This window comes from Balaenoptera ricei, chromosome 10 (genome assembly GCF_028023285.1).
Source record: "Balaenoptera ricei isolate mBalRic1 chromosome 10, mBalRic1.hap2, whole genome shotgun sequence".
NCBI classification, from domain to species: domain Eukaryota; kingdom Metazoa; phylum Chordata; class Mammalia; order Artiodactyla; family Balaenopteridae; genus Balaenoptera; species Balaenoptera ricei.
Window position 1 is genome coordinate 41,547,863 of NC_082648.1, and position 25,116 is coordinate 41,572,978.

At 57.3% G+C, this 25,116-nt stretch overlaps 1 protein-coding gene across 14 annotated transcripts in view; it reads right to left on the reverse strand.

Moving 5' to 3' along the window:
* Window positions 1-24,068, reverse strand: part of KMT2D (lysine methyltransferase 2D) — a 38,168-nt gene extending 14,100 nt beyond the window's left edge. For 3 of the 14 annotated variants that reach the window (XM_059935817.1, XM_059935823.1, XM_059935811.1), the window contains exons 1-35: window positions 22,877-24,068; window positions 18,556-18,641; window positions 18,160-18,286; window positions 17,756-17,979; window positions 17,532-17,641; window positions 17,194-17,356; window positions 16,689-16,854; window positions 16,475-16,589; window positions 16,171-16,328; window positions 15,818-15,963; window positions 14,222-15,679; window positions 13,019-14,127; window positions 12,433-12,546; window positions 11,972-12,082; window positions 11,333-11,437; window positions 10,407-10,588; window positions 10,093-10,257; window positions 9,888-9,997; window positions 9,741-9,788; window positions 8,843-9,064; window positions 8,494-8,613; window positions 8,291-8,404; window positions 7,942-8,072; window positions 7,710-7,857; window positions 7,445-7,510; window positions 7,159-7,269; window positions 6,820-6,993; window positions 6,631-6,715; window positions 6,159-6,400; window positions 5,988-6,061; window positions 5,728-5,778; window positions 3,790-5,601; window positions 3,504-3,683; window positions 3,290-3,426; window positions 1,193-3,057 (exon numbers count right to left, since the gene is read on the reverse strand). In XM_059935817.1, coding sequence (XP_059791800.1) covers window positions 1,193-3,057; window positions 3,290-3,426; window positions 3,504-3,683; window positions 3,790-5,601; window positions 5,728-5,778; window positions 5,988-6,061; window positions 6,159-6,400; window positions 6,631-6,715; window positions 6,820-6,993; window positions 7,159-7,269; window positions 7,445-7,510; window positions 7,710-7,857; window positions 7,942-8,072; window positions 8,291-8,404; window positions 8,494-8,613; window positions 8,843-9,064; window positions 9,741-9,788; window positions 9,888-9,997; window positions 10,093-10,257; window positions 10,407-10,588; window positions 11,333-11,437; window positions 11,972-12,082; window positions 12,433-12,546; window positions 13,019-14,127; window positions 14,222-15,679; window positions 15,818-15,963; window positions 16,171-16,328; window positions 16,475-16,589; window positions 16,689-16,854; window positions 17,194-17,356; window positions 17,532-17,641; window positions 17,756-17,979; window positions 18,160-18,286; window positions 18,556-18,604 — 10,192 coding nt within the window. In that variant the 5' untranslated portion in view covers window positions 18,605-18,641; window positions 22,877-24,068. The remainder of the gene's footprint in view (window positions 1-1,192; window positions 3,058-3,289; window positions 3,427-3,503; window positions 3,684-3,789; window positions 5,602-5,727; window positions 5,779-5,987; window positions 6,062-6,158; window positions 6,401-6,630; window positions 6,716-6,819; window positions 6,994-7,158; window positions 7,270-7,444; window positions 7,511-7,709; window positions 7,858-7,941; window positions 8,073-8,290; window positions 8,405-8,493; window positions 8,614-8,842; window positions 9,065-9,740; window positions 9,789-9,887; window positions 9,998-10,092; window positions 10,258-10,406; window positions 10,589-11,332; window positions 11,438-11,971; window positions 12,083-12,432; window positions 12,547-13,018; window positions 14,128-14,221; window positions 15,680-15,817; window positions 15,964-16,170; window positions 16,329-16,474; window positions 16,590-16,688; window positions 16,855-17,193; window positions 17,357-17,531; window positions 17,642-17,755; window positions 17,980-18,159; window positions 18,287-18,555; window positions 18,642-22,876) is intronic. The other 11 variants (XM_059935820.1, XM_059935819.1, XM_059935822.1 and 8 more) reach the window with 10 other exon arrangements.
* Between the last annotated feature and the right edge of the window lie 1,048 nt (window positions 24,069-25,116).

Sequence of the window (25,116 nt, forward strand, 5' to 3'; positions counted from 1 at the left end):
TGTGACCAGAATACGAGTACACTTTATGACCTAGAAAGCATTCTTCAAAAGTAGTGTTCTTAGGGCAACTAAGTGCAGCCCAAGAACCCAAGATGTGGGCACTGTGCCAAAGCCCAACGCCAGAGCTGTTTTGGGCACAACACGCATCACCTACAGACCACTCTTCTGCCTGTCCAGGATGCTGGGTAGGAAAAGAGAAACTAGCAGCCACCAAAAACTTAAATCTTCCTAAAATCCTGTACATTGTATATTTCTCCACTGCTCAGAAAGCTTAACTGACTCCCTACTTTTTTTTCTTTTTTTGGCTCCGCCGAGCTGCATGTGGGATCTTAGTTCCCCAATCAGGGATCGAACCCTCGCACCCTGGATTGGAAGCAGTCTTCACCACTGCACTGCCAGGGAAGTCCCCTGACCCCCTACTTTTAAGAGGACTAACCAAACTCCCTCTCCTGGTTATTTTGAGGCAGTAAAACAGTTAAGAGGATATGAGGGCCAGGGTTCAAATTCCAGCTCTGTTAGTTGTGCTGGGCAAGTTAACTTAACCTTGGGCAAGTTAACTTAACCTCTCTGCCTCAGTTTCCTTTTCTATAATCCAAGATAATAATAGTACCTATTTAATGTGTTTGTTGTGATGATTAAATTATACAATGAATGTAAAGCGCTCAGCACAGTGTCTGGCATAGCAAACAACCGTTATTCAATAGACGCTATTATAATTTGAGGTCTTCTTCAATCTGAGCCCTCTTCTTACCTCTCCAAAGCTACGGTGGCGCCCCCTCACTTCCCTCCGCAAAGCCTGCTCCAGCCTAACCACTCCACTCATTGTCTCCAAATATACCCCATGGGCTTTCCTGCTGCTAAGTCTCACTAAGTCTTTTCACCAACCCGGTTGCTTTTTCTTGCACCACTTCTCTCCAAGTCCTAATCTTTGGGTCTCACCGTAGCTACAAAGCCTTTGCTAATCAGACTTCATGCGTCTATTCCATTCATTCATTCAACATTTGAATGCCTGCTGTACGCCAGGCACTATTCTCCCTTAAAAGCTACAGTGCTTCTGCTTACACCACTCGTATGGAATCTGGCCAAAGCTCTTTGTGTCCCATCCCCTTTAACTAGGGAGGATCTTGGGTCTGCAGCCTCAGTGAGCATTTAGTGGTCACAGTGATAAGCCAGCGCCCCCAGCTGAGGTTACCTGTATCCGGGAAGAAGCTGTTAGCCAGCTGCTGCTGCATTGCCAGCTGCTGCGGTTTCATGCACATGGAAGGTGGCATGGTACCCATGGGCTTCTGTGCCAGCACTGGCTGCGGGCTCTGCTGGGGCACCAAGCCTGCCTGTCCCCCATGCTGCCCACTTAGCATATGCCCTTGGTTGGACACCATGGTCATGGATGGGGCCAGGCGCTGCTGGAGGGCATGAGCTGGTGGCTGGGTGGGCATCAGTGGCTGGGCCAAGCCTGGCTGTCGGGAACCTCCAAGTCCCAGGGCAAGCTGCTGCTGGGCGCCAGCCAAACTGGGAGAAGAGCCCTCATGTGGCAAAGGCACAGGCTGGGCAGGGCCTGGGGTGGACAGCAGGGAATGCTGCTGTTGCTGCTGCTGCTGGGCAGGCTGCAGCTGTGCTGAGAGCTGCTGTTTCTTCTGCAGCTCCTTCTTCTCATGTTCCAACAGGTCCTCGATGAGCAGGGGCAACTCACTGGCTACCAGTGAGCTCTCCATCTTGTCCAGCTCATCCCCAGATGCATGTCCACCGGGCAAGGTCAGGGCCCCACTCTCTAGCTCAAACTTTTCCAGCAGGGAGGACCCTCCTGGGCCACTCAGTGGGCTGGGGGTCAGCAGGTGAGCTGGTGGTCCTCCTGTGGTCCCAAAGGGGACCTTCTCAGCTGGGTGCCCACTACTGGAAAAAGGTCCTGGGCCCATTCGAGTGTCCCGGCTGCCCACCACACTCTGTCCTGGCTTCAGCCCCAGGCCTAGGGAAGTGGTGGCTGGAGCTGGCTCTACCTTGGGGGTGGTAATGGTAAACTGGCAAGGGGAAGGGTGGCGCCCACCCTCCTCCAACTTGGGCTTCACCTCGGGGAGCACGGATGCCAGACGGGGCTCAGAGGCATCAGCAGCGGGGGGAGGGCGCTCCTCAGGGCCCAAGGGTCCTGCCTCCACCCCCCGCAACAGAGCCTCCCGCTCAGCCTTTTCATTGGCCGACTCCACCAGCCTCAGATGCTCATTGAAGATGTCCTTCTTGTCCCCGGTGTCCAGCTCAGGGTCAGTATAGGCCAGCAGGTCAAACTCATCCCCGTTGAGCAGGTCGTCCAGGTGGGGATCATTGGTCTCCAGGTTTTCCAGGGTGCCCAGCTCATCATCTCCCTTGGCCACATCCACACCCAGGCCCAGGTGAGCAAGCTCCTCATCATCCTCCAGGGCCTTGTGGGCATCAAAGTCATCGTCCAACTCAGGATCCTCACAGGGTAACTTCCCAGCTTCCAGGGCCAGAGGAGGGCGGCCAAGCTCAGTGCCTGAGGGGGGCCGGCTGACTAGCTCCAAGCCAGCGGGCGCGTTGGGACCCTTGGTATGGGGCGTTGGATGCAGGCCGTTGTTCAGTTCAGGGGCCGGCGGGGCTGAGGGTTTCTGGGGAGGAAGGCCTGACACTGCTAGGCCACGAAGCCCTTCAGGGGCCAGTCGGTGAGAATCCTCAGTTACAGGGAAAAAACGGGGTCTCTGAGGGGGGCCCTGACCAGGAAACGGAGGCACCCCCGGTCCCAGTCCTTTCTGTACATTGTGCCGCAACTCAATGAACTGGGCAGGACCAGCTGGACCAGGCACTGGCTCACCAGGGCCAGGCAGGCGGGTGGGAATTCCCGCCAAGGGGGAACCTATGGCTTGGCGGCCAAGTTCAGGCCCAGGAGTTGACGGAAAGCGTGTCGACATGGCAAGTCGCATGGAAGTTGCTGCTGTTGCCTGTTGCTGCTGCTGCTGCTGCTGCCACAGTTGCTGCTGCTGCTGCTGCAAGGGCAGGGACCCAGGATACGGTGCTCGCTGATAGAAGGCTTGGGAGCCTCCCACCAATTGCCTGGAAGAATATGCAGTAGTCAGTAAGACGGAAGCAGGATGAAAAAGAGCTAGAACACGGGCTGCCCTAAGGAAGGAAGGCTGGAGTTAATGCAGTGAGGGGGAAGGAATGGGGAAGAGAAGTTAAGTGATACTGAAGAAGGATTAGAGAGACAGGAAAATCAGAGGCAGCACACAATGGTGGTACAATATGTTCCCTTGATTTTCCCCCAGGGCACCCCCTGGAGCCTCACCGGCTGTTCACATCCATAGCGGAAGGGGTGGCTGGTGGAGGTGGCCGGGAGAGTCGGTCATCACTGGGGAAAGCCCCCGGCCCCAGGATGGGGCCACCCAGCTTGCTTGGGGGCAGCCCCACAAGGCTGCTCTTGTCCTAGGAGAGATGAGGGTAGATGAAGGTGGGGCCACCTTCAGCATCTTGGATCCACTACCCCTTGCCACTCCACCTACCTGGGTGCCAGCAAAGGGGGTCTGGCCTCGACCCAGCTGCTCAAAGGCAGGGCTACTAGGCTCAGCACCCCAGCTGCCCGGGGGCCCCACTGCTCCGGCAGCTGCCGCAGTTTCCTTCTCCTGCCGAAGGGTGTTGCGCTGGATCTGCTGCCGAATCAGCAGCTCCCGTAGTCGTTGGCGCTGCGCAGAGAACAGAGAAGAGGGGTAAGTCCATTCTACTCGAACCAAAGGGCTGGCACAGAAACAGAGGAGACGTGGGGGGCTCAGGTCCAGGATGTCGACTCACCTGTCGTTGCTTCTCCAGCTCTGTCTGACTGAGGCTGGACATGCCTGGGTCCTGGGTACCTGGAAGTTCAGGTGCTGCCAAAGAGCTGCCCATCCCAGCCCCTGGGTCTTCTCGCTTCTCAGCTGGAGAGGTGATGCCTGCCCGCTGTGAGGCTCCATGGGACAGGTAGGGGAGGGATCCATCGGGTGCAGGTGGTGGAAGGACTGATGGGGGGCGCAGTGGGGACAGCCCATAGCCCTCTCCTGTGGACCCACTGCTGGGTCCCAGAGGGCTGCCCGATGGGTGGAAGTTCCCTGTGGCTACTGTGTAGTTTGTGCTTTGAGGCTTGCCCAAGGTAGGGCCGGGCCCAAAATGGCTGTTGATCCCATGGGGTGGAGGGAGACCAGGCTGAGGGACAGGGGGCTTTAGCGAAGGCTCCCCTACTGCCTGAGGGAAAGTGAAACGCATGGGAGAAGGGGTGCCTACAAATGCACCAGTCCCAGGAGACCGGGCAAAATTGGGGGGCTGCACACTTGGGACCTTGGCATGGAGCTCACCTGCCGGCCCTGAGGGCAGGGCTGCTGGGAAACCCCCAGCCCCCAACGGAGTGTGGGCTAGAGGCCCAGCCTTGAAGGCAACTTCAGGGGGCTGGGGGCGGGGTGGCTTATGCAGTGGGGCAAACGGGTCCCGGGACTGAGGGCGTGACGGTGGGCGGGAATAGGGGTCAGGGGACTGGAAGCGAGGGGTAACAGGGGACGGGCAGAAAGCCTCAGCAGACAGAGGACGGGGTGTCAGCGGGGACTGGGAGCTGGACTGGGACTGGGGACTGGCGGGCACTCGGGAGAAAGGGTCAGAGGGCAGCGAGCGAGGAGGCAGGGCACAGCAGCTCTCAGGGGGCGGGGGCGGGGGCCGAGGGGTCAACGGCGGTTGGGCATAGGGGTCAGGGTAGGAGCCAGGGCGAAAGATGTCCGAGTGGCTGGGAGGGGAAGGGGCCAAAGCCTGGGCAGGGGGCGGCTCCTGGGGCCTTAGGCCCAAGCCTGGGCTCTGGGGCTCTACCTGAGATGCCCGAGGGGTCAGGGGGGCTTTGAAGACGTCGGGTGCCTTTAACTCCAGGCCACCCAGATGGGGGCCTGAGGAGGGTGAATCAACAAAGCCCAGGTTTGGGGGCCCATAGCTGGGAGAGGATGCCCCAAGCTCTTCCTTCTTCACCTCTAGGGCCTTCCGAGACTCCCCGAAAGGCAGGGGCGACAGCAGAGGCTCAGAAGCCTTGCCTCCCCCTACCCCTGGGCTCTCAGGCACAGCCAGGTTGTCCAGTGAGGGGCAGCGGGGTTTGAGGAAGGGGTCAGGTGTGGAGGGCTGGTGTCGGGGGGTGCCAGGTGGGGTGGTGTGGAACTCCCCTGGCTGGCCGGTCCCAGGACGAGATGAGGCGCCCAGCGTCGCGGGCTGCGCGGGGGCCCCGGTAGGACTAGGATAGGGAGGATAGGTGGGTGGTGCCGTGGGGAAGCGGGGCTCCAGAGCGTAGGCGGGGGCCAGTCCAAAGGGGTCCTGCGAAGGCACTTGGGCGGGCACCTGGGGTGGGAGCTTGAGGAAGAGCTCACCGGGCGAGTCGGGGCCGGGCACCGTGCCCGCCGGCGGCTTCAGGAACCCATCCGCAGAGGTAGACAAGCCGGCGGGGGGAGTGGGGCTGCCAATGAAAATGGTGGGGGCAGCAGCAGGAGGCGGGCTGCCCAGTGCCCCTGGCTGGGGGGGAATGCGGAGATGAAGGGCCGGTCGGTCAGTCTTACGGGCCATGTCGCCCACCTTGGTCTGCTTGTTGATCTGGCTCTCAGCCTGCTACAGGGGGAGACCAGGCACAGAGCAGTCAGGCTGCTGTGGGCAGGCCCTATGTCCCCCCTACCCTTAGAGAGCCCGCCCCACTACAGGCCTTGGATGGCACGACCCAGCCTGGCCCCCACTCACCTTTTGCACCTTGCTGATGCGGTGAGCTGCCCGGTTATCTTTGGCCTTTTGCTGAGGAATAGAGGACACAACCTTAGGCTAGGACGCAATCTCACGCTCAGCCCCCAGCCCTCGCAATGTCACTCACACTGCCTACCCAGAAGCCGATCCCTACTGGCCCAGCTGCTTTGGGAGTGGGGAATGGAAAGAACTGAGGCGACCTTCCCAAAGTCACCCCGCACCCTCAGTTCCCATGCTGACCCAGGCTCCCTCTGTCTCACCAGGTAGGGGGCTTTATCAGCAGCTGGAACTTTTCTCCAGAGCTTCATGATTTGTTTGCAGCGGCTAGACCAGTCTGGAGGGCAGAGAGAATGTGTTAGAGGAGACCTGGCAGGTGACCCCTGCACGTGCCATGTTACAGGTTGTCTCCCTTGCCCTCATCCCACGGGTACCTGGGTAATCTTGCTTGAGATTGGGAAAGTTAATGTTGGCATAGAGCACAGGTGAGATGGTAGAGAGCTGGCCCAACTCCTCGTCCTTCTCCCAGCGCTGAAGACTCCGCTGGTTGTAGGAGAGCCCGTCGCCCTCACCCTCTGTGGTGGGCGTGGTCGGAGTGGAGGGCGTGGTGCCCCCCGAGCCTGTCCAGGGGCTGTCTGGCTCACCGGGCTCCGGGCTAAAGAAGCCCCCGCGCTCCCTGGGGCGCAGGGGCGGAGAGTCACAGAGGGCAGGGACGCCAAGCCCCACCCCAGACAAACTGCCCAGAGTCCCCAGGCCACTGCCCTGCCCCAACAGAGGACAGTCACTAACAAAGGAGCAGAGGGAGGTGTTGCTACAGCAGCACCCAAGAGTCCAAGGTTCCCTCCCTTGGCATGGCCCCAGTTGGAGGGAAGGGACTGCCCACGGGGGTTAAGCATAAATACCAACCTAGAATCCAGGAATGGGGACTGGCAAAGGCCCGGGTAGGAGTCCATTGGGCTGCTGGAGGGGAGACTGCCCAAAGGGAGTCCACCTACAAGAGGCACAGGATCAGCGAAAGGAGTAAGTGGCCCATCCTGGAGGCAGGCTTGGCCATACCTGCCCACCCAGTTTTCAAACCACTCCTATCCGGATCACCTTGAAGAAAGGGCCTCTGTAGCGGTGTACGGCTGCCGTCGAGGCCAGGGGTTCCACAACCCAGATGTTGCTCTCGTTCAGAACCCAGAACATCCTTGAAAAGCTGCTGCAGGTCCTTGGATTCCATCTTGGGCAGTTCTGTGAGGGATCGATGAAGGATGCTGCTGAGGAAGACTGGGGAGTTGAAGGGACACCACAGGGCTACAAACGGTCACGGCCAGGGAAGGGGCCCACGACTCCCCACTAGAGAAGCTGTACAGATGAGAGTCTCAAAGGTAGGATGCTCTCCTTCTCCCACAGAGGACCCTTATACGCAAGGAGTGAGGGTCACAGCCTCACCTTCTGTGGGAATCCTGTCTAAGTCAGAGCTAAGCATCCCTTCACCCGGGGTGCCTGGCTTCTCAGGGTCACTAGGCACTGGGGATGCCTTTACGCCGCCATCCTCAGGTCCTGCAATTGCCAGGAGAAACCCATCAGCCAAGGCCAGTATGGAGGTACCACACTGGCCACCCTGAACCACAGAAGGCACGGAACGCTTTCTAGCCTCCAACCCTGATAGTGCTCAGGGGCAGAACAGGTTGACAGAAGCAAAACCAAGATGGCACACAGTCCCAGCAGCCCTCACCTGACGTATCAGCCTTGCCCTCAGGACCACGGGATTCTTCATCTGCAACATCCGGACCATCATCTCCTACGAGCAACAGTCGCCATTCCAATCAGAGATGCCCTACATGTGATGCCCCGAATAGGACCCCAGCTCCAAGGCCAGGGCCCTTGGCCCACCCTCAACTCCTGGAGACCAGCCCATTTCCCACTAAAATCTCTTACCAGCTTCTAAGCACAGAGTGAAGTTGGACCCCTTCAGACCACCTTACCCCCACACGACTGACCTTTCTGTGAGGTCGGGAGCTCCTTCCTATCTGAGCCTCCATCCCCCTTGGCTTTTGGGGTTCCTAGTCCAAAGCTTGGCCGGCCCACCCCAACTGCAAAAAGGGCCTTCCGGCTCAGGTCCAGCAGCTCCTTCCCAAAGAAGGCTTCCTGTGGGAGGAGTCAGGGAGAAACAGGCTTCTTCATGCCCTGCAGGACCGACACTGCCCTTGCCCCTCGGAGCCTAAGACCCACCTGCAGATAAGCAGGGAACATGTCCTCTAGTTTGCTCTTCTTGCGCCCTCGCCGCTGCTGCTTCTTCTTCTCATCCCCATCAGCTAAGCTCTGGTCCACAGAGCCCTCTGCAGGCAGGTCGGCAGGCAACACTGGGGACCGAATGGGAGGTGTCTGCCTCTCTGGGGACAGCGGGCATGCTGCTCCCAACTTGGCCTGGGGACGCTTTCTGCCTACTCTCTCCCCAGCACCAGTTGGGCCCACTACTCTCTTGGCCCTCTGAGTGAACTCCCCTGCCCCAGGCCTCCCTGGCAGTGTCCCACAGGTCCTGTGATCCCCACCTTCTCCCAGGCCCCACTGGAGCCCTCACCCGTCTCACCCTCGTCGGGCTGCCCATCCCCACTCAACACCTCCGCCTGTGCAGCAGGCCCCTTTTTCACACGTGTGTGGGATTTCCGCTGTCGCACCATGAAACCACCGATGCCTACAAGGAGACAGAGCTGAGGCTGAGAAGCCGCTGGGGACCTGGTGAGCTGCCCTTCACCACCCCACCTCTGCATCCCAGGGCCTCACCAGGCCGATAGGGTTTGCGTTTGCGTTTTTTGCTTTCCTCGGTCTCCTCTTTGCCAGGCTCTCCATCAGGGCTGACGGGGCCCTCTAGTTTAATTTCGCATTCCATGTGCTCCACACCACCTGTGTACGGGGACAGACGAGATGGAAGCAGGTCAGAGGCAAGGACCCTTTTAACCCTGTCATCCTGCCACCTAAGAACAGAGCTGAGTGCCCTGCCACAGAGCCATCTGGACAAGACCAACAGTGGCTTGAGGGTGACTGGGAGTGATAATGCAGCTCCTACCCAACATTCAACTCTCACAGGCACGCTCCCATTACTCTGGCACTCCCTGAGATTCCTCAGCCTGACCTTCACCCTTGAGCAGCTCATCAGTGTCCAGGTCTCCATCCTTCTTGTCATCAGGGCCAAGGGCATCTGAAGGCTCAGAACCCTCCAGCCCTGCCTCGCCTGGGAGGCCAAGCCGTCCTCGCCGCTGGCGCCGCTTGTGCAGGGGCGACATGGTCAGGTTACGCAGCACAGCCATGCCAGTTTCTGTCAGCCACACACCCTCGAAGCGGAAGTACTGGGGCTCTGCACAAGGGGGAAGAGCGTGTGACCCCTGATGGAGGCCCCAAGGAGGGCAGAACTCCAAGTTTCGGCCTAAGTCCCTAGCTGGGACTAAAGCTCTGTGAAGAGCGAGAGAGAGACAGACTGAAGTCCAGACTGGGGTCTGAGGGCTGGAGAGGAGAGACCACCAATGGGCGCCAGCTAAGGCCCGAGTGCTCCCTCAGTTAACCAGGGGGATCAGAGAGACCGCTCCTGCTGAAGCCAGACTTTGCTCACGATTAACCCGCAGTTCACCAAATATATTCTCTAGCTGTCTGGGGCCAGGAAGGCCCCTCCTTGCCGAATGCCAGCTCACAGTGCCCCAGATGCCAGGAGCAGTGCCCACATTACAATGGAGGTGGGAGAGCCCCAGCTCCTTCATTAAGGAGAAAGAGCTGTGTTCTGTGCTCTCTGGAGATGAGATTCTAGCCGTACAAAGGCCGTGTTGCCTGGCGGAAGGAACTCTGCCTGGGAAACTGGATGCCTTGGTTCTCGTCATAACTTCATCACTGACCTATGGGGTGACCTTGGGCAGGCCACTCAACCCCCCTGGGTGTTAGTTTCCTTCTCTGAAAATAACGAGATAAAGTTGGGGGGCTGGAGCTGGACTAAGTGTCTAAGGTCTCCTCTGGCTTTGGCATTCAGAATTTCTGTGACTCACCCGGCTCTTTCACCTTCATAGGCACCAACTCTGGAGGCGCAACAGGCACTGTGGAGAGGACAAACCAAGGCAGCTAGAGGCCCTGTCCCAAAGCAAGGCACCCCTGCCCCGACTCCTCCTCCCCTCTCCCCAGCTCCTGGTACTCACCAGCAGGCTTTACCACGTAAGGCTGGCAGGAGACACAGTCAAAGCCCTCGTCAGCCGCCTGCTCCACGTCATCCTCTGTGAAGAGGCTCTCGCAACCAGCATGCATCCACCTGGGAGAAGGGAGACAGGAGGGGATAAACTGAGACAACGCAAGGCTGAGAACAGGGAAGAGGGGGCTTACATGAGGGGCAAGGGGCACCCTCACCGTTCACAGTGACGGCACTGGATCAGGAGGTCCTCTTCCACATACGGGGCATGACAGATCGGGCAGGTCACCAGGCTGGCGCAGGGCCCGCAGTGCGTGTAACTATTCTGCCATTCACAGTGGAAGCCAGGGGAGGCGGCCCCACACTGCATACAGGACACACACCTGGTGGGGGCAGAAAGACAGGCCCTCAGCACCTAACCTACCCAAAGCACCCAAAGCCTCCCGGCCTTCTAAACCCCGCCTCTGCCATGTATTCAACATGACACCCACTCAAACATTTCAGACCCCTCTGAAGATCCCAGTCTCCTTACCACTTGCACTTCCAGCCACCCTTGGGCACGGTGAGCAGTGGGGGGTCCAGGCAGTACGTGTGGTAGCTAATGTCACAGTCATCGCAGAGCAGCAGGCGGGAGGGGTCTGAGGCCTGGCCGCATACCTCACACACGATGCACTCCACGCAACGCCAGCCCTTCAGCAGCATCACCTTGGTGATCTGGTGCAGAAGATGGCAATTCCTCAGGAGGTGATGCGGGGGGCAGGGCAGACCTCTCAGGGGAGGGTGGGACTTACACAGGTGAGGCTGGAGGACCCCAGGACCCAGGCCAGACCTCCATTTGAGCACAGGGAAGCGACACAGAGCACCCTCACCCCAAAAATAGTGGATCTTAAACAGGCTTCCAGGGATCTCTGCTGATCAGAGAACAGCCTCACCCGGCCACTGCCTCATTACGACCTTACACTAGCGAAGTCTCCAAAAAGACCGTGGATAGAATTAGGTCGTATTTCCCCCAGTTTTTCCTGAACATGCAGAACCTGCTACTGCTGCAAGTTAGTGAGTGTTAGCAGTGGACAAGTTCTAAATTAACATTAATGAAAACCCCAAAATGACTGATCATACTTGAGTCAAAAACACTGCTTTCTCTTTGTGGACATGTGTTTGATTCTGATTTTACATTTTATATCCAGACCATATCATGCTTTCTACTAGTAAAGTTCTCATAGTTTATATGATGGACTGAATTATACCAGCAAGTCATGGTCTACCACAAAGAAACTCGTAAAGACCACTATGGTTTCCAAAGTATTTTTTCCCCGAGATGAATTTGACAACCACTGGAAACTAATGAACAACACCCATGACCAATGGCCACTTTAAGTAGAGTGGCCAGGACAGGGAACTAGGATAAGCAGTAATGACCCCATCCCCCAGGCCAGACCTCTTGGGCCCTGAACTCACCTTGCTGTTGACACAGTAAGGGTGATAGCACTGAGAGCACTGGGAACAGGCAAGGAGGTGGCCCTCTGCCCCCCGGCCAAAGCTGCCACATACCACACACATGTCCTGGGGAAACACACAGAAACCCAAATGTCCAACCTCACATCCTCAGTACCACTCAGTCCCAGTAACCGACTACACCACTAATCTGAGAGGAGGGAGTCAAAGAACCAGAAGCCTATCCCCAGCATTAGGACACGGTGAGCCATCACGGGACCCCGTTCCTTCCTAGCATGCCTTGCTCATCGGATCAGGTAATTTGAAATGATACAGCCTGACATGGGTAATGGTAATGAGAAGTAAAAGATAAGATGGGTAAAGACTGGTCAGGATGAGACAGTAATATATGCGACAAAATTCTACAGCTTCGAGATTACTCGTGTTCCCTAGACTCTAAGCCTCAATAGGGCAGAAACCATTTCTGCCTTTTTCACTGCTACACCCCTAGCTGCTAGCTCAGTGTCAAGCTCATTCTCTGGAATGCCAGAAGTAGGTCCCTGGTTCTCCCCATTTACCCTCCCACCGAAACACACATATCCAACTGTTCAGTCTGCCAGATCTCACTGCTGAAGATGGGACTACAAAAGTCAAGTATGGTACCTGCATTAGGACAAACTTGTCTGTGTTGGAGAAGAGAACCACAGTATTTTGCATGGTGTCATCATCATCATCTTCTTCCTCCTTGCTGGGAGAGCTATCGATATCAGCAACCTTATAGGCAGAGAGTTGTGGAAAGTGAGGCAGCTAAATCTGCCCCAACTAAGCTGCTTTCCTCTTTGGTGTTGGGGGAAGGCGGCATAAACCTCTGGCTAAGATGAAAGCCAGGAGCCAGGACTAAGAAGCAGAAGAACACCCCAGCTCCCAAACTGGGCCTCAGCCCGACATCAGATTTCAGAGAAGCCTGAGGGCCAAGAGGACAGAAGGAGCACAGACATAGCTGGACAGGCCCTAGGCTAGCAGGCAGGCAGGTGAGCGTGCAGGGGACTGGCAAGATTTAAAGGGTGTTTAATCTTGAAGGGGCCAGCTGAAGCATGTTTGGGGGATGGGAGGCCTCTCCTTACTACCAGAGTCTCAATGGAAGAAGTAGTTGATTTTAGCCGGGCCCGTCCTCTGCCACGTCCTCCGTGTGCTCCTCCGCGTGGCCGGCGTCTTCCTGGGAAACTACTGCTGCGACCCTGAGTGAGGAAAAGGGACGATTACAGGAAAAGTCGAGGGCTAATATGCTGGATCCACAGGCTTGGAGGGAAGAGAAGAGACGAAGGGACAGAGTATGGCAGGTACCAAAGCCCAAAAGTCCCAGTCAGGGCCAGGGAAAAAGCCAAGCTCTCATATAGCAACAGGTAGGTAACTGGTCCAAACCACTCACCATCTTCCAAGAAGAGTGGTCAACGTGGTACAACAAGAAAAAATACTGGCTTGAGAGACCTGAGTTTCTAGTCCCGATTCTATGGCTGAGTTACCATGAACCTGGGCAAGTCACGTCCCCCTGTGAATCAGTATTCTCCTTGATAAAATAAGAAGATGCACTCAAGGATCTCTGACAGTCCAGGATTCAATAAGCCAGGTAGGAAGGTATCAGTGACACAGGACTATATCTCTGACAGTGGCATGACACCAAGCACATCCAGTGGCTGGATAGCCCCTTACCTGTTTGATGCGGGAACGAGCCGGGGAGCTGCGCCGCCTCCCCTTGTCCCCCTCCGCTTTGCCTCCTCCGATAGCCGTCCCGGCATCACACAACAGCGAGTCATCTGTCTCTGGCAGCGAATCCGTACAAAGCCGCAGGGAGCCCTCATCTCGGGCTGGACTAACGTCTGTAGATACCCCCAGCTCCATGGACAAGGAGCCACCCCCCTCGGGGTCGGGAGAGCCCAGCAGGGGCTCTGAACCAGGAAAACTGGCACTGGCATCGCCCTGGCTCAGATTGGAGATCTCATTAACGATGTCAGATTTGATGAGAGTAGGTGGGGTAGGAGCCACTGGTGCACGTGGCTCCTCTTGCTCTTCACAGGGTGAGCCCTGCTCTGCCTGCTTGCATTCTGGGCCATAGACCTCCATAGGGGTCACAGGGGCCAGCTCCTCGGGGTCCAGGAGCACAGGGGAACCCTTAAGTTCACTAGCCAAACTGCCAGGGGTCTGTCCGGCCTCTGGCTGTGATCCAGGAGTGTCAGTCCCATCCAGAGGGGCTGTATCTTCCCCCAGGCCAGAGAAGTCATCCAGGGCTGGGGCAGGGCTGGGTGCAGGGCAGGAAAGGTTCCCCATGGGAGAGGGGAGAGGACTAGTAGGGCTGGGTTCCAAGGCTGGGCACTCAGGTTCTGGGGCTTTCTCAGTCTCCATCTCATGTGGCTCAGCCTCATCTGAGACCTGCACTGCCTTCTGCATGGGACTCAGTGGGGAAGGAATAGACAGTGGCAGAGCAGGGGGAGAGCAATGGGAAGGAGGGGAGTTTGGGGGAGGCAGGGAATGCTGGAGGAGTGGGGAACAACGAGGGGGAAGGGGCTCCATCAGCATGGGAGAGGCCAGTCCTACCGGGGAGCCTGGAGATGGGGGAAGGATCATAGGGGGTACAGGCTCAGGGTCAGTGCAGTTAGCTTCTGGTGGAGGGCTGATAGGTGTCTCTAGGATGGGGGCAGCCAATGGCGACTCAGGGTCACTGTCCCCTTTGGCACCAAAGGGGTACTCTAACTCTCCCAAAGGAGACAGGGCCGGCGGGGCCACAGCTGTGATAATGGGTGAGAGCGGAGGAGGAAGAGGATCTGGAGAGAAAGAAAAAAAGAGAGGCTCTTAGATTAGATGTGCCATAAAGAGTTAAGACTGTCCCAGAGTAAGAGGGTACTAACGTCCCCGTACCTGGTGGCATCAGCTGAGGTGACAAAGATGGCTCCCCAGATGGGGACAACGGCAGCTCCTCCGGCAGAGGGGACAGAGGTGGCTCCCCAGGCTCAGACAGGGCCGGCTCTCCAAGCAAAGGGGATAAGGGTGGCTCCCCAGGTGGGAGGAACGAGGGCAATTCCTCAGGTGCCGGGCACAGGCCTGGCTCCTCAGGGTGCTCTTCAGGGCGAGGGGACAGGTGCGGCTCCTCAGGTCGAGGGGACAGGCGCGGCTCCTCGGGCACTGGGGACAACTGCGGCTCCTCGGCCGTGGGGGCCAGGCGTGGCTCCTCAGGCTGGGAGGACAGATGCAGCTCCTCAGGTGCAGGGGACGGGCGCGGCTCCTGGGGCGCAGGGGACAGACGAGGCTCCGCGGACACAGGGGACGGGCGCGGCTCCTGGGGCGCAGGGGACAGGCGCGGCTCCTCGGACACAGGGGACAGGCGCGGCTCCTCGGGCGCAGGAGACAAGCGAGGCTCCTCGGGCACAGGGGACAAACGAGGCTCCTGGGGCGCAGGGGACAGATGTGGCTCCTCGGGCCGGGGGCAGGGTCGCAGTTCCTCAGGCAGTGGCGACAGGGGTGACTCCTCCAGGGGTAGGGACATAAGCAAGTCCTCCGGTGGCGGGGAAGCAGGTGAGTCTTCAGGTGGCGGGGACGCGGGTGAGTCCTCAGGCGGTGGGGACAGGCGTGAAGCCTCAGGTGGCGGGGATGTGGGAGACTCCTCAGGTGGTGGGGACAGGGGAGATTCCTCAGGTGGTGGGGACAGGCGTGACACCTCAGGCAGGGGAGACAGGCGTGATACCTCAGGCGGGGGGGACATGGGCGAGTCTTCAGGTGGCGGGGACATGGGTGAGTCCTCAGGCGGTGGGGACAGGCGTGACGCCTCAGGTGGTGGGGAGAGAGGAGACTCCTCTGGTGGAGGGGACAGGGGCGATTCTTCAAATGGTGGGAACAGACAAGATGCCTCAGGTGGTGGAGACATGGGTGACTCTTCAGGTGGAGGGGACATGGGTGACTCCTCAGGCGGTGGGAACAGGCGCGATGCTTCGGGTGGTGGGGAGGTAGGCAATTCCTCCGGTGGGGGGGACAGGGGAGACTCCTCAAATGGCGGTGACAGAGGTGATGCTTCAGGCGGTGGGGATAAGGGTGTCTCAAGCGGGGGAGATGGGGGGGACTCCTCTGGGGGAGAGAAGGGTGACTCCTCCAGTGGAGAAAAAGGTGATGCCTCAGGTGGGGGAGACAGAGGAGACTCCTCAGGCGGTGGAGAGAGGGGCGAGTCCTCAGGCGGTGGGGACAGGCGCGATGCCTCAGGCGGCGGGGATGTGGGCGATTCCTCAGGCGGTGGGGACAGGGGCGACTCCTCAGGTGGGGGCAGCAGTGGCATCTCCTCATTTAGGGAGGCCTCCAACTGGGGCTCAAGTTGGGCCCCTTCTCTACCTGCAGACATAACACACCATGCTCCTACCTAGTTCAGCTGCACTCCACAGAAAGTACAGGGTCTGGGGCAAAGCAGAAACTGTCCCTTGCCACACGACAGAAGGGGATTACTTTCAGGGACCCTCACACCCTACTCACCTAGTGGTTTGGCTTCACATTGCAGGGGCCCCGGTTCCTTGGGTTGCATAGAGGTCACGTGCCCACCCTTTGGCTGCCCTTGGCATGCAACGTACAGAGCATCGGGCTCATCAGTGGGGGTATCGCCGGGCTCTGGGGATGAGAATCTGCAGAGGGTACAGGGGAGCAGGCACCACGGCTCTCATCAGCTATCAGCTCCTCACGAGAGCACACTGGGGCGAGGCACGAATGCTACGGATTGTACTGCCCGCCTGAGGGCCCTCCTCTCAAAGTCAGCTTGCTTTAACACGAGCCCTGCCAATCTCAGTACTTCCGATCCCCCAGCCCGATCTCTGCCAGTCCACACCACTTACCTGCCACAGACCGCGGGGTGCTGCTCAGCAACAGAACTGACAGGCTGTCCTCCCTGGGCTTTGTGACAGCGGTGACAGAGCGAGTAGTTCTCAAACCACTCAGAGTTGGGGTTCAGCTCTGCTGAGCCGGCCCCACAGGCCCGGCATACCCGGCATGCCTAGGGGAAGGGAACGGGCAAAACGGGCACTTGTCAGACAGCCAGAGACTGGAGGAGAGCACGGGACTCGTCACAACAGAGAAACTCGGGACGCTGTAGGAGGCAGACTCAGGGAGAGTAAGGCAGGAGGATGAGGGGACACTCACCTTGCACTTCCAAGAGTGAGCAGGCAGTTCCTCCATAGGTGGTTTCAGGCAGAAGGTATGGTATCCTTTGTCACACGTCTCACAGACCAACATCTTAGAGTCATTCCCAGGTTTCCTGCAGGGGCACAGGGCACATAACAGGGTCCTCCTTGCCCTCATTTTCAATCTTAACCTGTGCTTCGCCTAAGGTTCTCTCCTGCCCTCCCACTCTTACCTGCAAGCTTGGCACACTTTGCACTCAGGGCACTGCCAGCCAGCACGCTTGCGGGCAGTCAGAGCAGTGTCCAGGCAGGCCCCGTGATAGTGATGCCCACAGCTGGTACAGAAGAACAGGTCACACAATTCCCCTGGCCCCTCACATACTGCACAGCGAGCCTCCTCTGCAGTGGGAAGGGACAGAGGACACAGGTCAGCTATGGATTCCTTACAGGACTCGGCACAGTGCTGTCTACATAACAGGCATTCCACAGACACAGAATGAACGAATAACAAATAGTTACTAGGTGTCTGCCTAATATATGCCAGGCACTGCTCTAGGCACTGCAGACACCATGCTAAACAAGACAGGCAAAGCCCCTGCATTCACAAAGTCCACACGTATTTTAGTGGGGCAGACTGACAGTATGTAATTGTAGACTTCTGAGTGCTCTGCAGAGTACAAAACCCACAGCACCCCTGGACCCTCATTTGCCCTACGTCCAAAGGGCAGGACTTCTCACCCAGATGTGTGGCCCCCTCACTGTGCTCCGGGCATAGCAGCTGCAGTGTTTTCATGGATAAGAAGGAACCGCTGGCAGTTGCACAAGGGAAGTGGTAAAGACGTGGACATCCAGGTGAGCGGCAAGGGATGGAGGCACCGAGTCTGGTGCAGTGGGAACAGCGCTGCCAGGGTGGAGACAAAGGCTCAGTGCTAGCCAGCTCTCTCCAGAGCAACACGTCAGGCACTGGCTCTGTCCCAGTATGCCCCCTGCCCTTCTCATTCCACCCTGACTCTAGGAAGCCCACCAGCCCTGCCCACCCTGCCCTGGGCCTACGCAATCCCCTGGCCCGGCCCCACCTGTGAGATCCCTGAGAAGATGGCCTTGTCCACACCACATAGTTCTGGGCCCTCCTGCCCCCACACGCCTGCCGACCACGCAGCACACCAGTGGTGAGCCCAGCAGGACCCTGCATAAGGGGAAAGGGGGAAAGAGTTAACAAGAACGTGATCACTGCTTCAGGACCACTCAGCCCCTTCCCCGTTTCCTGCTCAAGTCAGCTACCCCACTTCTCTTCACTTACCTCCAGGTTCTCCTAGGTGGGCAGGTGTCAGGCCCTCAGGGAAACCAATCTGTGATAGGTCCTCACTGGGCAGCGCTGCCTCACTGGGCCCTGGGTTCCCCCCAGGGGATACCACTGGACACCGGGGCCAGTCAAATGGCAACTCAAAGCGCCGTAGCTCCCGCTGCCCATGTAGACTGGGCTCCCCGCAGTTACAGAGAGCACAACGCCGCATTGGACCCCCACTGTGAACACACAAGCATCAGCACCACGCTGGCCCCTGCCCACAGGTACCCCTAAACAACCCCATGACTTGCACACCTATGCTTCCCACTCATTTTCCTAAATTTTCCACCTTGAAAGCCCCAGACTCTCAAATCAAATCCTCGTATGTCCTTACATCCTCATTTCCCCAAACTAGTTACCTGCAGTCCTGGGGAGGCTCCTGAAGCCTGGGACCCCCAGAACTGGGCACAGAGCCCTCCCCCACATGTGGTTTGGGAAGGTCTGGCTCAGTGGCACCTGACTCTTCGGAGGCTGCAGGTCCATCAGCTGAATGAACAGACAGAGAAGTGTGCATCAGCCATTATCCTCTATTTAATACTAGTCCACTCATCAGACCCAAGAGATTATCCAAAACCCTTGGTGGATAACAGTGATGGCATTTCAACTTTTGTCCCAAAGAACAAAGTCCTTCCATTACCTTTCTATTAGATGGACTTAGCTCCTGTCCTTGTGCTAGGACCAGAAATTGTCTGGTCCTAAGATTGTCTGGGTAGAACAGAAAGCTGCCAAGCAAACCCAGAATGTGCCCTACTCACCTGCTGGTTCTGAATCTTTATCCTCACCAGGCGGCTTCGGGCTGTCCATCCCTCTCTCCGACCGGGCAGGGCCCTCTCGGGGAGACCTGTCAGACCCAAGAGATAACTATTTGTCTAGTAAGTCTTCCCACTAAACACTTTCCCCCAAATCCTAGGAAGAAGGCAGCTAATGTTATCTCGACCCTACAGAAATCAGAGTAAAGCCATACCTACAAATTCCTGCACTAATGACAAGGAAAGTCCCTCTCCCCAACAGTTGTCCCACTGCCTACTTCCTCCCCAGATAAACACATACCATCTTCTCCTACTCTGAATTCTGAGAGGATCCACTCCCCTTTCCCACTTCCCACCTCCTGTCCAAGAGTTCCCAGGACAATAGCATCCAACTAGAAGCACATACAATCTACATCTAGTATCACTCTTTGCCTCATGACTGAGTTCTTGGCTTCTGGTGGGACCTATCCCTTGGACTTTTTCCTCAGGTCTTAAGTCAGCTACCATCCTAGAGGCCTTTCAGAGCCAACCCAGGGGCAGTCATAACAAGAAGCCTGAGTCCAGCCGAAATCCCTCTCCCTGGGGTCTTGCAGGACGTAGAACACATTACTGGAACTAAAGCCCATCTCCGAATGGATCTCCCCCATCTCCACTGGTTTCAACCAGAACATCCCAATCACAACAGAAGAAACTCCCCAATTTCCACCCACTGCCCATCTAAATCCAGCTCAGGCCCACCCCCTGGCCCCTGCCATGACTGAGCTCAGGATCTCACCCAGCCTGAAGGCCTCAGGTCGTTGCCCTTAGCAACGCCAACAGCCCTTCCTCCTCAGATGTCCCTAGTAGTTAACAGAAGTGGGCCTTAAGAGTTACTGAGCATGTGTAGCCAGGCCTGAGGCTAGGCATGCTGGGAGTTGTAGTCTCAGGAAGCACACCACCACTTGGAGCTGTTCTAAACAGGGCAGGACAGAGCAAAGTAGCTTCCTTCCTCTTCCGTCAAGCAGGGTTTCCACACACACTATGGGGGTGGCGGGTAACGGTCCCCTCTTCTAAGATATGCCTGCCTATCCCAGAGCCAAATGAAACATATTAAAGTTATACCTAAGAAGGTCAAGACCCACGCCTTTGGGTATATTTTCCTAAACCTCAGATAAAACTAAACACAGTACAAAAAAGAGAGAAGTAAAGAATAAGAATTACAGAGCTGAGGAAGAGGAAAGAGGTCCTATAGAAGAAGGGAGAAAAGGACAGGTGTAAACAGCTCTTAGTGGGAAGGGTAGGGGCTTAAGCAGAGAAACAGAGCATAGTTTTCCTACAGAAGGTAGAGGGGAATCCCTAAAACAAAACTCTAAATAAAAGTTTGAGAACTGTATCTCTCACCTTCTCCACTCCTCTTGTTTAACCAGAGGGACCACACCAACCTTAGTAAGGACAAGCCTCTCTTCCCAAACCAAATACCCCAGTCAGCCACTTGGGGTTGAGTGACTGGGGCAGATGAGACAGGGGGGGAACCCTCAAAGGTGCCCAGGATCCATAAATCAATTACCTAAGAACCACATTATCAGTCCTCTTTCCCTGAGCTAACACTCCATTTCCAGAGACTGGCAGTGGGCCTCATGTAACATGTCACAGGAAGGGAAATTTTATTTCACTTTTTTCCTCTCACACTATTAGATTCTACTAGATTGGGAAAGTGAAATATCACCTGATACCTGTTACCTCTATTCCCAGATCACCTCTTTCCCAAACCTGCCACCCACACAATCACACCTGAAAGGAAAGCAGGGTGGTCATCTAGCCAGCCCACAGAAAAGCTGCTCTGGAACTCCAAGGGGCCACCTAGAAGCCTCCTATGTGAATTAGGGGTTGGAGGCCAGGGCACCAGCCAGGCTCCTCTTACCATTCAGTCATTCAAGGCCTGACCACACCCAGAAGGCTTCAAAGTTTCCTAAATGTGTGCAACTTTTGCTGTACCTTACCACTAAATGCCGCCAAGATCTTCCAACTGTTGTGCTCTCAAAGTTAAGGCTAAAGGAGTCACAAACAGCAAGAAATGAAATGCAACAGTGATAGTACAGTGGGTGGGAGGAGGACTGCCTCACACAAGGCCAGAGGGACAAATTCCTCCGCCCTCCCCCAAGCGCAGCCCTCTCAAGCTGGTGCTGGCACTGCTTGGGGAGCTACAGAAACCACCTTCGTCTAGCCTTGGGAAACAGTACCAACATCCTCCAAAGCTGCAGCCTCATTCATGGCACCATGGAAGATGAGAGATAAGCAAAGGGTTGAGTGTCCTCCAAGCTGAGGAAAAAGAATCTAGAGGCACTTCCAAGAAGCCCCATTTCACTACCCTGCAGTCTAGCGCCTGCACCCCAATGCTGAGTGCCAGTTGTCAGGCCCCTCCTTAAACAGATCTAAACAAATAAAGACCATAGGTTCCCCTGTCCCATCATTCACAGCCAGAAACCACACATCCACACCAAGGGTTTTTTCCCCTGGATCTAAACTGGGGTAATGCCTGGCCAGGCTTCCTCAGGGGAACTAGGGATCCCAGAGAAATACAGATCTAGGGAGTAAAACTGTGGTGGGTCCCCTTAATCCTAGGCCGAAGAGGCCCAGAACAGCAAGGAAAAAAGCAGGGATTCATCTCAACCCACTTTCCTCCCTGCCTCCATCCCAGACCAAAAGCTTTAACTCCATTTTCCCAGCCAAAGGGGAAATGGAGGCTTGGAGAGGTGAAAGGCTGAAGCAGGCCCTTGAGTGAACAGCTCTTCTGTAGGACTCAGGACTTCCTGGTTCCCAGCCTGAGACTCAAACCACACCTCTCCCCACCCCCATTTTGGGTTGGCCCTCCAGGGAAGAATCCAAATGGCAACAGTGGCCCTGTAGACCCTCCGGACTACCCCCTGGGTCATGCTAGGGTCAGCCACAGCTAACAAGGAGAGGTCTCTCCTAAGGAAGTTCTTCAGGGACAGACAACAGGAGAGGCCCTCCACAGGAGGCAAGGGCAGACAGCATGGGCGACAGCTAGCCTCATTCCGGCACCCCTGTGCCACCTCTCACCTCAGGATTACCACCCAGAAATCTTTCAAGGGCAAACCCCTATTTTCTCCTTTCCAAGACCAGGCTCAAAGAGGTCTAGCCTATGTATGGTGGAGGGAGTAGAGTGAGGGAGCAAAATACACCAGCCAAATCCCTGCTGGGCAGCATGACAGCTGTGAGAGGGGCTGTCCCAGCCCAGGGTCAGAGGCATGAGGCTCATGCTGCACCCTTCATGCAGTCACATACACACCACTTCTCCCCAACACCTCCTGCCAGGGCTGAAAACACTGGCTTCAGCAGACACAGCTCTGATCAAGTCACTTCTCCTCCAAAGAGATATAGGCCCCCCTATTCTGCAGAGTTGGGACAGGATCAGAGGACCAGTTAACATTCCCTGATTGAAAAAGGTTGGAGAGGTCTGGGAGGGGCCTGCAAGATTGGCCAGGGACTTATGGGCAACCAGCTCTCCACACCAGGCCCAGAGAAAGCGGGAGACAAAAGCCATTTTTTTGCAGCCCACATTCGCAGGGAGCAAATCTCAACGGCCTCCTCTATAATCCCCTAGAGATTATGTCCATCCGGAGAGGAGGGGAGGCAAAGCAGGCTAAGACAGCACTAGGCCTCGCTGGGGTCACTCTGCCAGGCAGGGGTAGTTGAAAGTTGAACAGCAAGGCCACAGCTGCCCCCAGCCCCGCCTCCTTCTTGCCCCGGCCACCCCTTCATCACAATGGTCAGTTTCCACACACTCTCCCCTTTGCACAGTGAAATAAGGCCTAGTGAAGGATCTAGGGTTCCCTGAGTCTCCCAAAGACTGCTCTGGGTGCCCGGATGGGCAAGAGCAACCTTAAAGTCCAACCTGGCAGTAAATCGGACCTGGCAGTGCCACCCTACCCCCGCTCCCAAGTTGTTCTATTCCCAAGGCCCACAAGGAACCCTGAAGGAGAAGCAGCTGACTGGGATTGGTGCTGGCATCAGGGCTTGGGTCCTAGTTTGGTAGAGCTCCCCCCAACACAAAAATAAACAGGCAGAGAGGCTTTCTGGCCAGGTTCCCAAACTCCCGTGGTTCCCTGAACCCCCCAGTCTTTAAAGAGGCACACCCCAGGACACCAGGCCTCGGTTGTGCTCTGGCGACTGGCTCGGGTTCCCTTGACAGACCCTGCCAAAGGAACCCTCTTCAGCTCTGGCACCCCTTTCTCCAACCTACAGGCCAGCTCCGGCCAAGACAGTCCATCTGGCTATGCCCCCAGTCCAACCCTTTCTGGGCCCTGGCCGGGCGGACTTCACTCACCTCTTCACAGGGCGATCCAGAAATCCTCATCCGAGAACATGGCCAGAGCCCGGGCCGCTCCCCGACCTCCAACCGCCAGAGCGATCACAGCCGCCCCCCGCACGGGGGGGCTTAGGGGGGCCAAGAACGGTAAATCCAGGTCGGAGTGGCCACCCTCCCCCGCCCAAAAAAAGCAAGAAGCCAAAGAAAGGTTCTCTGCCTCGGGTTCCAGCAGTTTAGGTTTCCATGGACAGCCCCTGGGCGGCGAATCCCGAGCGGACACAAAGAGAGCACCGGTGGCTTTGATCTTGGGCGAGCAGGATCCGCATCCGCGTCGCCGGGCGGCCTCTCAGTCCTAGGGCCGGGCCAGCGCCCCGGCCGCCCGCACCGGGCTCGGGCGGAACGTCGAGGCTCTCCAGATGGAACGTCGAGGCGCCTCCCCAGCAGCCCGGAAGGAATGCCGCGCCGCCCCGCGCCGGGCCCGGATGGAACGTGAGACCCTCGCAGGAGCGCCGAGCCCCTCTCCCCGCTCGGGCCGGCGCCCCGGGGCCGCGCGAGCTACGGCGACACGGAGCCGGCGGGGCCGCGAAGCTGAACCTGACACACACCCCAGCGCCGGGCTCCTCGACCCCAAGCGCTCGCCCTCGGCGGCTTCGAGCCCCCCACCTTCTGCTCCCCCCGGGGAAGGGAGGAGGGTAGGTGGGCGAGGAAGAGGAAGGGGCGGGCGGTGCGAGCCCTCTGCCCGCTCCCCTCCGGCCGCTCCAGGCCCTGCGCTCGCCTCCCTTCCCCTCTGGCCTCGGGAGCTGCCCCGCCCCCGGCCTGGCCGGCTCTGATCGGCGGCACCCTCTCGACCCCCGGCTGGCTGCGATCGCGGGGGGCTTAGAGGTGCATGGCCCAACCCCGGCTCCCGGCGCCGGGGGGTCAGGAAACTGAGCGGAAAGTGGGGAACGAGGCAGCCATTTGCAACCGGAGAGGAAAGTAGTGCAGCGCGGCGCCGCTCCGCCTCCCCCCCCCTCCGCCTCCTGTTCGGCCGGTAGGGTGGTTCCTGCGAAGGGGCTATTTCCTGGCCCGAGATCTCGGCAATGGTCGTGGAGATTCAGGAAGCCTCCGGCGCGAGATCCGGGTGGCCCTTTTGCCTGGTGAACCCCACTCCAGAAGGGGGAGAAAGGAGAAGACGCGGCCCTATTTTGTGTTGGAGCGGAGCGGCGGAGGGATCCGGCCCTCTCGGAGGAAAGGCTGTGACTTTGCAGTTCTACGCACACGCTGAGGGATCCCTCCGCCACGGGTTAACCCCGACTGCGCCGGGCCAGCCGCTGTGCAGACACGTGGGAAAGAAGCCCCCCTTCTCTTCGCCCCGGCCCTAGAACTGCCTCCTTTACCGCCCGGCTAGTAAAACTAGGACTCCGGGCACTTTCTAATTCCGTTTCCCTGGAGTTATCGGCCCCTGAAACTCCAGCTGCCCCTTGCCTTGACCAGCAGCAGTATTTCCCGGGAGGGGGATGGAAGAAGAGCCAGGAGGTTGGCCGCTGCTCTGCATCCTGGGAACTGGAGTCCGCAAATGGAGAAAGTGAGGCACGGCGCCTGGCGCTGCAAAGGGTGGGTTCCTGCCACGTTCGGGGGCCTGAAGAAAAACGGAACGAGTCCCTAGTCGTTCCTTCTGGCTCTCAAATCCCCTCGAGAGGAAAGAGGACTGTTAGTGCCCCCACAATCACCTCCCCCATCAAAACATAAATGTAGAGTTTCCCCTCCTTTGCCGGGTGCTCCCACCCCCAGCCCCAGTCCTTCTTTCCTAATCTTCAGGGCCTGTGTCCCCCTTCTTAGTAAACATGTAACCCCTTTTTAGAGAGCATGTAACTTGTAGCCTTGCTGCTACCTGGCCGGAGTACTGTTATTCTAGACAAGATCCCAGCATGCAGGCACCCCACCCCCCATTAGTCTGGATGAGAAGGGATTGGAAATGACTTCTCTGCATTAACTCTATCCACGGGATGGACAGGAGGAGAAAAATTAACAAATGTGCTAGATACTTTATATACTCTTAGTTATTCTTCACCCTCGTTATGAATTACGTGTAATTATGTCCATATTACAGGTGAAAAGATTGAGACTGAAATAGGTAAAATTGCTCAACAAACCACATGAAGTGAGAAGTTGAGCCATGCATGATGCAAAACAATGGCCATGTTTTTCCTGGGATATGTGTGTGTATTCATATATATGTATTTATTTTATTATTATTATTATTTTTAAGATGTGGAGAA